Genomic DNA, 12,247 nt, shown 5'->3' with positions numbered 1-12,247 from the left:
TTTGTAATATCGAAATTATTGGTAGGTCTGTAAGAGTGAAACATCATAGAGGGCCCCCAAGGGGGGGGGGGGGGGGGGTACCGACAACGCTCTACGCTAAATTCGGGAGGGCCGGCTACGTAATACGCTACATTATGGACGCTTCATTACGCTCTACGCTAAATTACGAAATTTCATAATGCATTATGCAAATATTTATTGTCTTTTGGCTGAACTCCGCCGACGGCAGAACATGTGAAGATGAGATCTAAACAAAACTGATAATTCCATCAATAAGATTAAAACTTAACTTCTAAAGACGTCTTGCTGGCCAAAGGCGGCGACAGCAAATTTCTTATGTGACGTAATTTTCAGCACTTGTAGCACCGAAAGCGGAGGCGCGACAATCCTAGGGCGTCCGGGGGCATGCTCCCCCGGGAATATTGTGAAATCTTGACTCTCTGAAACGCCATTTTAAGCATTTTCAATGGCAAATTTTGCTCACAGACTAAGCTAAGTTAAATAGCATCCAATTAGAAATTCACATGGTTTTAGCTTTAAGCTGGGCAACGCCCCCAAACATCATTTTCAGATTTCGAGTGCCGAAAGCACGAACAGTCGAACTGTCGCAAGGTAGGTACGGGAAAATTTGGAAATTTTTACCCTCTGAAACACCATTTCCTGCATTTTGAGGGACAAATTTTGCTGGCAGACCATATGCTCAATGTAATGACATTTCTGTCAGAGAAACGTCTTTGAGGGCGACGAGCGCCGGAGAGTCGTGAGCGCCGGAGGCTAGGCCCAAGCCGTCGCAAGCCTTGGCAAGGGCCGCCCGGCGCCCGGAGAAAAATTGAAATCTCGACCCTCTGAAATGCCATTTCCTGCATTTAAGGGCACATTTTGCTTGTTAACTAAGCTAAGGTCGGTAAAAAGATTTCTACTAGTTGGGGGACGACGCTCCCGCACATGTCCAGTGCCGAAGTGTTGAGCCATAGCAAGGAATGTCCGGCGAAATTTTGAAATCTGGACCCTTTGAAACGCAATTTCCAGCATTTTCGCGGATAAAATTTGCCGGTAGACTAGTTAAGTTTAATGAAACTTTGATTACGCTTGACGAAAAATTAATATGAATTACGTTTTACGGTAAAATCCGGTTAGCTTCTACGTAATACGTTAAATTAAAGGGGCCAATATCGCTCGACGCAAAATGCACCGATTACGCTCTACGTTGAATTCGAGCGGTCCCGCTACGGAGTACGTAGAATTAAAACCGCCGATTACGCTCTACGGAAAAGGGCTTTGGGGCCCCCATCATACATTTGTGGGATTCGTCCCATTTTTAAATTTTTACTTAATTTGCGCCTTTTCTTCTGGGTCATCAATCTAGTCTGATAGTAGAAATACAACGCGTAACGTTATACATGTAATGTAAGGCACTTACGATTAGACCAAGGAGGTTAAAAAAGACAAAAAAGACGCAATAAATGAAAAGATAACAATGGCTATAAAGAAAAGAATGTGACATGAAATGCCCATTGGTTGTCTCATTACCAATCTTGTTCTGACCCCCATCCCACCTGTAATGACGCGTCTCACGGATTCCCATGTCCATGACAGATGTTCTAGAACCAGCGCGTTCTGTCCAGAACGGCGCGCATTGTTGTCAGATGTTTACCTCACGACAAGCTAACGGCAGATCGACTATTCTAAACAGAGGGTGCTAACTAGTACTACCTGTTACGTACCCGTTCTTGCCTCTGTGTCAGTTTAAAGACTGTCTGACGTTGTTCTCGTGTGTAAGAAGAGACATGTCTCCCTCGAAAGTTGAGTTACAGCCACGCCCCTCAGACGACGACCAGCCCCCGGTGGTGCCAGGAGAGATGGCGGGGGCGGATGAACACCCGGACCACGGGGCACACCACGTCCACTTTGGCAGGACGGACCGCACGGAGTTCAGCGTGACAGCCCCGGCACACTCCGAGGGAGCTGCACCTGGTCAGCACCATGGCCAGGAACAGTGTAACAACAGCAGTAACAGCGGCGGGAGTAACAGCAACAGCAGCGGAGGTGCCAGGGCGCCACGGAGTATCCTCAGGAAGGAAGAGCACACCTTTGACCACGACTCCGGGTCTGACTTGGATATACCATTACCAGAGCATCTCTCACAAAGGGTAAGGATTGGTTGTGTGCAACAACTGCAACTATGTTACAGTACCTAGACAACATGTTTCGGACTGCATGTACATTAATAACGGTGTTGATTTGCTTATTTTCCAATGATACTTTTTGAGGGGAGCAAGTTTCAAATTTGAAAATTTGCTTTTGAATAAAGTGCCCAGGATCCAACAGGCATCGCAGTAACCTGGTATTATCCTGTTACCAGTCATGGACTTGAATCTCCTTTATCAGTTCTAAAAGCATGCCTCTTTTCCCCTTTAAGTGTGAGTCAAGTTTGTATTAAAACTCTAGAGAATACACCTACCACCAGCGAAGCCTGAAGCCTGTGTTGCACATGTACATGTATCTCCTTCCCTTGCAGCGCCGGTCACTGCGCCTGTCTAGATCTCCCACACACTTGTACCACGGACACAGGCGCCACACCTCCACACCGACCTCCTCTCGCGGCTCCCTTTGTGACGAGGAGTACTTCGCACAACTCAGTCAGGGCAGGCGGAAATGTGAGTGTTTTTCCATTTCCTTACTTTACTGTCAAAGGTCTACTTTGTTTTTCAGACACCATAGAGTGATGGATCGAAATATTGCCACGATCGAAGTCTGCATTTCGGAGCTCAACGCATAAAAGTATCTCTGGACGGCACAACTCGATTTGGCGTTTATGCTTTCTTCACAAGGGACGCTAGTTGTTACGCATACTTGCTTGAATAGAAAGATTTTACTCCCACCCATTGCCCACACACCAGCTATCACAGCCCAGCACAGGCGCGAGAGTGGTGCCAGCACGACAGCCAGCAGCTATGTTAGTCTCGTGTCGGATTACGAGTGGTACTCGAAGCTGACAGACAGCCAGATGGCAGCAGCAAGGGAGACCCTGCATCTGCTGGAGACGACTGCACCAGGCAACCTAGACTTAGATCAGCTGTACAACACACTGAAGGTAAGGACACGTATATGCAATGGTGTTGGCCCAGATTGTGCGATTTGCATGTTTTGCCATGGACTGACACGTGACTGTAATGATAGGACACCAGTGGAGGTTAATAACGTTATATCCTAACGGTATGTTACAGCATATACCTCTTTCACTAGCATGACATAATCCTCCAATCCAGTGCCAAATTCATCAACTTTGACCATTGTAAAAAAAGTCGTCCTTGTCCCCCGTGCAGCCCCTGGACGCAGGTGTGACCAGACAGGAGGTGGACCACGTGCTACAGTTCCTCGGTACAGACGCTGACCGTCTGGAGTTCGGGGAGTTTCTGTACGCACTGGCTAACATTGTGGACGAAGGTCAGCCCCTTGAAGCACTTGTACTGTTTATCAAATGATTAAATAGTATTCCTTTTAGTGAGTCCTTTCCAAAAACGTGAAGTATCTGTTTGTCTGTATATGTGTCTATGTCTGTGCTTCTACATCCTCAGTTTAAGGGTGTTAAAGATGTACACTTTATATGTACTGCTCCAGAAGAAGCCGATCTCGAGCCCACAGAAAAGTCTAGTCGCGTCAATGTCTACAAGCACCGCCAGGGTGTGCTGTACACCGCCATCGCTGCCCTGTCCATGAGGGAGGCTGCGAAGTCGCTTGGCGACATCGAACGGTACTACAGCATGAAGCGCAGATTGGCACCAGAGGTAATAAACTACTGGTTATGATGATGTAAATACCGAAGTAAGTAAAGAAGAGAAGTAAACAAGGATATGGCTCATCATGACACGGTAATTCTACGACAGACATTTCTTACGTGTCGTCTTGTAAACTGACATTCCACGGCAGACCTTCCTTACATGCATATCGTCTTGTAAATTGGCATACTAGAAGTCACCGGCGCCTTTCTTCTATTTCATTGAAGGTGTGTGTGTTTTCGGTATACATAAATAGATGATAGAATGTTTCTTTACAACCTTAATTGACAGTTTTCATTGTGTTTTCACCACACATTTCCTTACGCATTGGAATTGGTTGCGGAAGGCTTAGCTCGCAAATATTCGTGACCAGCAAATGAAATGTGGTCATTTCAATTCCCTATGTCATCGCAGGTTCTCTCTCACTTCACGGCCGGTGCCCGGCTGATCGGCCTGACAGAGCGACAACTTACACGCCACATGGCCCGTCTACACAAGGCATTCAAGCTCACTGATGAAGAGAGAGAATCGCCATACGCTAAGCCACTCCCATTTGTCGCATCTGCGCCCCCAAAGAAGCTTCAGCCAAGCGCGGGACCCAAGATAGCATGGGGGGCTAAGAAGCAGGGTGAGCGGGTTGGTAAAGCAAGTCCGGCAGTTCCTGTCGATGGGACGTCTCCAGCTAGCAGCCGTCCGAGAACTGCACCTGCCACTACTACTCGGCAGAGGGCGCGCGTGTCTTCAGGTCGCGCTGTATCAGGTATTATATATATACTAGTATACCTCTTTCCAATTTTTTAACATTTGTGTGTGGAATATTTTCTCTCAGCTGTCAATGGTTTTTTGACGGAACCCAAGATCAGCAGAGAAGAATAGATCACAAAACAAGACACATTTTTCAGCGCTCTTTTAGACCTGCACTCTTAATCAGTGGCCGTGTAGTATGAAGTATCAACTTGCCCTCCTTTTAACCATCAATGCACCGTAAATCATCCATGAAATAACGAGATAAATCATTGACGTGTACGAAGATGACGAGCATAACCGTGTGCGCACAGGGGGATTAGGAAGGACGAAGATAGATGGGATCCTATGATACGGTTCCTAATGTTGCCGTGGTGGGTATCACAACTTGCTAACACCTTGCCAAAACGTTGAACTTGATGACTGTCGGCATTCAGCTGGCCCCAACTTCACATAAGTTCACCTCAGCAGCTGTAAAGGATTAACAGAAACTTCAACAGGAACATGTGTTATCTTATGTTGGCAATCTGTAGAATCGGTAGGATTTGGATATGTTGCATCGCATGAAAAAGGCAAGATCTTGAAACAGATATGACGGAGAAGTTCAGTTCGGTGTTTGTTGTGCAGCAGACGACACTTACCTTGCCCCCCTCTTCCAGCCAAGTCGCCCCGCAAACCAAACGTATCCCACCGTCTCCATCGGGCCAACCACGTACCGCTGCCGGCCATGCTGTCCTCCGAGATCGTCACCTTCGACGACCTGTCCGACATGCGGAAAAAGGTCGGCCATATGTTTTTATTATTCCTAATCATTTGTTCAGCAGCTAAGACGATATAGGCACACCCATATTTAATCATGGATCTATTACACATTATTACAATTCACGGATCCGACGGCAGGCCAATATCTGGCATCTATAATTGTTGGCTGAAATGTGCAATTGTAATCAATATTTATACTTTACCATGAAGCTCATTGATCAGGTTTTTCTTATAAAACCGTCAAACTCGAACATCGTGGTCAGAAAGGAAATGTGGTCGGTGTTCTGACACTTGCTGAAAACTCTTCAAATCATTCCTTTCACGTTCCTTTCTAGGAACCCACTAGTCGATCTTCATGATACATACATACGGCGCTACCAGTGGCGCAAAACGTGAGGCATCTAAAATTACAGACGATGTCGATACCAGCGGTAATTAATGACACGTGGAACGGACCTACTGAACCGACGGTGATAAAATGATACGCAAGAAGGCCTAAGGCCTCAAAGTCTTTTGCAAGGTTATCTATTTGTGCCCCCTGAGGGCGAAAAGTCCTTTTTCTTAACTTTCGACACGTTTGTCTCCGGGAAACGTGCTGTTTGAAAGGCCGATAACCCGCTGGTCATAACAGAGGTGCCTGGTGACAAGCCAGCATGATGAGAGGTCCGCTGAGTAGATACACATTACCGGCACACGCGCCTTTAAACAGCAAGAAAAGCTACTCTGGGCGTTTGAAATCAAATCAATTCAAGTCAGTTGGTCAAAGAATATCTCAAAAGAATCGTTTTATTTGTTGCGCACTCTCAACTCCACGTCCGTAGATAGATAACATACCGAGTTCCGACGTCTGCGATTCGTAGGTGGGTCACGGTGATGAATTTTTATACGTTTTTATAGAACTATGTCTGATTTCGTCGATGTCATACTTTGAGAAATCACGAAAGCATTTCCTAATTAACGATACAGGAGCTTCCATGCCCATATTGAAGTGTACATCTGTAGTCACCACTATGACAAATGCAGCCTAATGTTCATGATACTCATTCACATCTGATTAGCATGCCAAACACATGGGCCAACAAGCGATTGTTAGCTATCCGACAAAATGATGCCTGAGAATTTATAAAATTTTTCTTTAACGTCAATCAAGTGATACGTAAAATTCCTGCAAATCTAGATCTTTGCGCTACTTACCAGGTCCACGAAATGCAAACCTATTCATACCGTAATGGGTATTTGATAAGCTCCTTGATATTTAACTACTGACGTGCAGCATTGATAGGTTACCTTGCGGCTTGTTATTTAAGACCGGGCCTAGATGGTATTTTCCCGCTGCGGCAGGATCAAACAAAGTCCTGAGGCCTGGCTGTTAAACACTTCATGCTTCACGCTTCATGGAAGGGACCGTTGCATAACTGTCCTTGGTGCTGAAAACGTTGTGGGATATATGATAGTGACTACAGTAAAAGCCGCTTAATTGCACGGCCTATTTGCCAGCGAATTTGGTGCAATTATCCGGCTGGTGCAATTATACGAAGTTATCTAGCTGGACCGCACCGGTTTGGGATTTTGTGATTCCGTGCAGTTAACAGAAGTGTGCGTTAATCCGATGTGCAATTAACTGACTTCCACTGTATTAGTAAGTGACTGATATTCGCCCTCTAATTGCCAATTCATTGGACTGCTAAGTTACTGTTTCTTTCGATTATCGATATCTGGGTAAGATGTGTATTCTTACTGCGGGGCTCCATGTGAACACTTTGGGAAGCAAGTATCAGATTTTAGCAGTTTAGAAATAGGAAAATCACAAATGGCCTCTTTAGTTATCTTCGAGTTCCCTATCAGGCCTGGCGGTTTACCTACGAGTCCAGTGAAGATCAGGGGCTTACACAGTTTCCATCACCATATTTTAGTTGTTTTTTTTTTGCATTGATAGGGTCAATCAGCCAGATAAAAAGCTACTGATATTTGTTGATACTGGATTATTGTAATGTGTACAAACATCTTAGCGTCCCGAATGTGAACGTTTCTCATATGGTATACGTCACTCTCTATGTTGAAAGCAACATGCAAGATTGATACTTGATGCACTTTTTACTACATCGCACACATAGGCGTCTACGGAGATTGAGCGGTACTACCAGGACCTGCGCAGGTTCGCTGTGGAAAAGGCTAAAAACTTCAGCCAGAAGCTCGTGGTAAGTCACTTCATCCTTGGACTTGTGCATGCTTAGATCTCATGTCATGCTTAGATACTCAGAGAAAGTAAGTGGAGTCCTTAGACAAACTTTGGTAATAGTCGTGACAAGCAGGTGGAATAGACCATCGTCTGCAAAAGTCATCATAAAATACAACACATTATGTCACAAATGCGATCCTGCTTCAGACGAATAAGAATAATTTGATTTGGGAATAGCAGATTGCCCGATGCCGTTATTGGAGAGGCAAGCCAGAAAAATCTTTTCCGTCTGATGGTACCAATTCCCTTCCCACAATCGGATTCCGTACTGGAACCCGATACTGCACCATCTGATGAAAAATACAGGCGCTAGGCAATCTTTTACATTGGAAAGCCAATGGCCGGGAATTCGTAACAGATGAGATTGCATCAGCTGCCACGCTCCCAGACGTATACTTTGTTCTGTTAGGACTAAACATTTCATCGCCAGCGCAACCAAACGATTTTCATTACTTGAACTTGGTAAACGCATACAAGAGGGAAAGGCACAAAGACCGAGACATTATTTATAGCTTATGTGTGGTGTAGCTTCTACTCTCTAATAGAAATCAGGAGAAGAGGCATCTGCAGTACATCATGGTGCGCTGCTGCTACTGAAAATAAACACTCGATCATTTATATATACCACTTAAAAATACCACTTGATCTTGTACTGGTGTGTCAAAAAGGCACCTCAGACCCGACTCCTGCCGTGGATGTTTTCAAACATTTTTTTGGATAACATGGCTTGACTGGGCGTTACCTACAGAGGCCTTTATGGTAATCCTGGACTTTTCCTGTGACACCTTCATGTCGATACTGCAATAGACTGTCTTTGTAATTAACCAAGGTCCGAATCCTGTAAAATGTTCTAAAGCTATCGAACTTGATTGCAACATCACAATCAATACCTGTGCTCGGCTGATGAAGTGACGTACGTGTAACTTCGAGCAAACTTAGAATTCCTCGTTGCCATGCACCCCTTTGAAATAAAACGTGCAGTAGCACATGCAACGTTTCCATTTTGGCTAAATCTTGCACATCTTGGATACTTTAACGTATTTGTAAACATCACCTCCGTCGTTGTTGATCGTAGGACCGAAACTGTTGCATAATTGCTGAGATACATTTTGATGTCATTTTCCTACACACAGGTTGAAGATATCCCAGACCAGCTGCAGGGCAACTATCACCAGGTGACCCAGGCCTACCTACCTCAGCGGGAGAACCAAGTCTTCGTCATCGCACCCTGGATCAACACCCGCAACAGCCTCTTCATTAGGTGCCATGGAGCGTCCAGGCCGCGCAGCCCCTTCACGTAAAGACCCTGGTACACACTGTTGGTGGTCACAGAGATAGACAATTCTATGCTTAAGTTTAAGTGATAAGTTGGCAGCACAAGTTATATGAAGGATTTGTCACAGTGTAATAAAGTATTTTCGGTTTGAACATGTTGTCAGATGCAGCACTCTTGTCGTTTGCACGTTGCTGTACTGCACTGATAGCTGACGGAGGTAGACAAACCACAGGTAGAGTCTCCACGTCATGAAACGCTCGCTATTCTCATGAGTAATCGCCATGTAGACACCGACTAATCGTCCCGTTTGTGCCTGGCACCAGGTTAAATGTCATTAAATACAAGACGAAAATCAAAATCATGTTTGTACGTCGTTTGTTGAGAGTTACATAAGTAACGTTTTATGTCGTAACACCAGGAAAACTCTATTCGCCGTAAAACCTGCAGTTACATTTTGTCAGGTTACATGTTGGAATCGACAGGCGGTATTTTCTAATAGAATTCATTTTGAATATACCGCTGCTTAACCTCAGAACCCCTTCTGTTGATGACTTGAATTTCCGACTCATTGCTATGCAACAGTTAAGTACGGTATTAAACGTTTCCGTTATATGGTTATTAATTGAGTGCTCTGGGGGAAATAACGAGATGTCCCGAATAAGCAAGTACGCCCTACAAGTGGTCATAAAAATTCACAGGTCGCTCTTGATCAGGGCTGACAAGATTGACATCAGCACTACTGTAATGAGGCACGATTTTTTTTTTCATGGTTCTGTTTTGGGACAAACGTGCGATGAACGGATCAAAAGCACGTGCTTTTTTTGTTAGTCGAACCGGATGGTATTAGACCAGCTGCACGAGGACGCATAATTCAGAAGTAATATGTTTTCCTCACATGTATTTGAGAAAACATAATTACTTGTGAAAGAATATCCTTCAGGACAGTGGTTATTCGATTATGTGTACCTCTGCTGGGTTGAAAGGCGGCAGGCTGCCATGGACCATAGGGACAGGAGGAAACAAATCGAGCGCTACAGATTGCCTAATCATGACAGATCAGGTATAGCAACATAGATATGGCAATGATGCTCATCTTGTTGTATCAATATATGCAGCCAGTAGGTACCCATCTGAATAAAAACGAGGCTATTGTAACGTGGTTCAGGCACTTCCTGAGAATACGGGACCTCCATTTTACGTCACTTCCGAAAGACTGTGCAGCTTCCAGCTCCGATCAGGATACATTTTACCAGATCCAAACCATCTAATTGAAGCTCAACTGCAAATATCATTATAAAGGTTCTATCTATCTAGCTACAGGGACATCCTCAAGCGTGTCTTTTATACGTCTACTTGTGTGTATCTGGCACAAGTACAAGTACTTATGTCTGCAAATATGGTGGAGTAAACCATATCTTATGGCAAACTCAAAGCGGGTTACTTGCAGCATTCAACATTCGTGAAACAAGAACGGGTGCACCTGTTGCAAATTTCATATGGCAGTCAGGAAAGTAACCGCACGTTTTGGTGATTCACTTTGATTGGTCTATATTTTCTGGGATGTGACTGTCTCTGACAGACAACTGAGCCGTTGTTCATTTTTCCTCATCTTTCGCCGAAGTTGGATCTCGCTAGCGCTCGATTAGAGCAACCAGCTGATTTTCTCGATCTGCCGAAGCCAGTGCCGGCATCATGCCGCTGCCTGAGGAGATATGGTCTACCAGCTGGCGGGACAGGAGCAACTAGGTTGGGATTTTTAATTAAAACTCCGACATCTTCGGTAGGAAAGTGCTTAAAATGCTGGCAGATTGGGAAAATGACTTATCGAGAGCTCACAGGCAGTGTTACCTCTCAATCCCTAAGTTATATGAGTATGTGAATAATAGGATGTCCTGCTTTGATACTTTCGGAAATTGATATGCAGGTCAAAAAGATTTAGATTTGAAATGTCTCATTATCCGTGCAATCGGCTTCAGTCAAACTAGAGCATCAAGTGATGAAACCTATTCTAGCCTTAATACGTTAAGGGAATTAAGTATATCTAACTTCATGTGAAGCTTCTGTCTTCCTAAGCTCTGCCCCACCCGCGGCCACAATCGACTAATTACTATGCACGCCAGACAGCAGATTGTCGCCGCTATCTATCCGCGTCATTCGTCACGCAAATTCACATTCCGCGACATGCTTCGTTGAAAGCTGATAGAGAATAATTTCCGTGGTGAATCAGTGTAGCGGAACGGAGCAGGTTTAATGGGAATGTATGTGCAACCTCTGCAAAACGAGTCTCCTTTTTATACATATACGGCTCAGCATTAGGCACACGGACGTCTAGGTTGCTGTTTTGGCAGCTGTGAAGTCATTACTGTGCTCTAACGGGGGCCATAATTTGACACCCCGTAATCTCTACTCATCGTAACGTGCAAATTTTCTATCATTTCCACGTGGTAGGTAATTCCACTGGCCGCTGTAAAGGGTCATTTCAACCGGACATCATCACAGATTTGACATACTTCTTGGCCATTACACATCCACTGCCTTCACCTACCTACACCTACTTCCATGGTTTTATGTCGTTGGAAACGTTTCTTTCATGACTAAATAATGGAACTGAAGCACCTTGCTAGACATAGTTTGTCCCCTCTAGACGTGACGCATGTCTTGGCCTGTGCTACATTCCATACCAAATTCAGAATGCCGACATCGTTTCCGCATTCTCCGACCATGTGTCTATAAATCTGGAGTGAGGTGGTGATTTTGGTCAAGGAACTTGGCCTAGAACCCAGAGACACTGGCTTCGAATCCCTTGATATACCACAGATGAAGTGCCCGCGGGACACGGCGATCCTCACGCCACCCTGACTTCGGTTGGGGAAGTAAAAGACAGTGGGAGGAGAGAGCTGGGCTCCATAATCCATTACTGTGCCCTAGACACAGTGGATAACAACCCAATACCCCTAAACTATGAGACTACCTAATCTGAAGTCGAGTCTACATCACGATCAATCGTGACGTCAATAAATAGCAGCAGAACTTTAAAACTTAAGAATATTATAGTTACTTTTTTTAGAATTTTACATTTATTCATCTATGTTGATGAATTTCTATTTCATTTCATTTCGGATGCACATGTAATTCTATTCTATCTTAATTCTACCTTAATCTATTATTTTACAAGTCATTTGCGTTTCATTTTACTTCATTTTGTCATATCTGTCTTATCACCAAGACGCAGACCATGAGCGAAATAGATTTATGTTTTGTCTGAAAGTGCAGTTTGCTGTAGCTGCCGCTATTTTTGCTTCGAGTGATAAAGCTCTGCACTGTTAATACATGACGTCCGAATGTATCGGTTGGTCATTTCCGCTACAGAATGTTCACATGCATGTAGTGCAATGTTCACTCTACTGATGCGGTAGCGTAATTCATTGGATTTCACTCATGCTATCC

The 12,247-nt window shown here is 44.5% G+C and overlaps 1 protein-coding gene across 3 annotated transcripts; it reads left to right on the top strand.

Annotated features, from left to right (window-relative positions):
• Positions 1-1,471: 1,471 nt before the first annotated feature.
• On the top strand, positions 1,472-8,952 carry LOC118410538. Of its 3 annotated transcripts, none has more exons than XM_035812298.1 (9): positions 1,472-2,150; positions 2,519-2,657; positions 2,901-3,094; positions 3,327-3,447; positions 3,625-3,788; positions 4,194-4,539; positions 5,183-5,304; positions 7,400-7,483; positions 8,658-8,952. In XM_035812298.1, the coding sequence occupies exons 1-9, from the start codon at positions 1,788-1,790 to the stop codon at positions 8,823-8,825; spliced, it is 1,701 nt and encodes a 566-aa protein (XP_035668191.1). In that variant the 5' UTR covers positions 1,472-1,787; the 3' UTR covers positions 8,826-8,952. The 3 variants fall into 3 exon arrangements, with proteins under 3 accessions (XP_035668191.1, XP_035668192.1, XP_035668190.1); XM_035812299.1 differs by lacking the exon at positions 8,658-8,952 and adding an exon at positions 5,621-5,677 and having other exon boundaries at positions 1,473-2,150; positions 3,622-3,788; positions 7,400-7,463; XM_035812297.1 differs by having other exon boundaries at positions 1,475-2,150; positions 3,622-3,788.
• The last annotated feature ends 3,295 nt before the right edge of the window (positions 8,953-12,247 follow it).

Source organism: Branchiostoma floridae, chromosome 2 (assembly GCF_000003815.2).
Source record: "Branchiostoma floridae strain S238N-H82 chromosome 2, Bfl_VNyyK, whole genome shotgun sequence".
NCBI lineage: Eukaryota > Metazoa > Chordata > Leptocardii > Amphioxiformes > Branchiostomatidae > Branchiostoma > Branchiostoma floridae.
Note: the sequence above shows the minus strand (reverse complement) of the source record. Positions and strands in the feature narration are given on the sequence as shown.

Excerpts from the sequence above, each read along its gene's own strand:
- LOC118410538 (XM_035812297.1), top strand. The coding sequence starts at position 1,788 with ATGTCTCCCTCGAAAGTTGAGTTACAGCCACGCCCCTCAGACGACGAC. Across the intron at positions 2,658-2,900 it reads CAGTCAGGGCAGGCGGAAAT|CTATCACAGCCCAGCACAGG; the intron begins GTGAGTGTTTTT and ends CCCACACACCAG. Across the intron at positions 5,305-7,399 it reads TGTCCGACATGCGGAAAAAG|GCGTCTACGGAGATTGAGCG; the intron begins GTCGGCCATATG and ends TCGCACACATAG.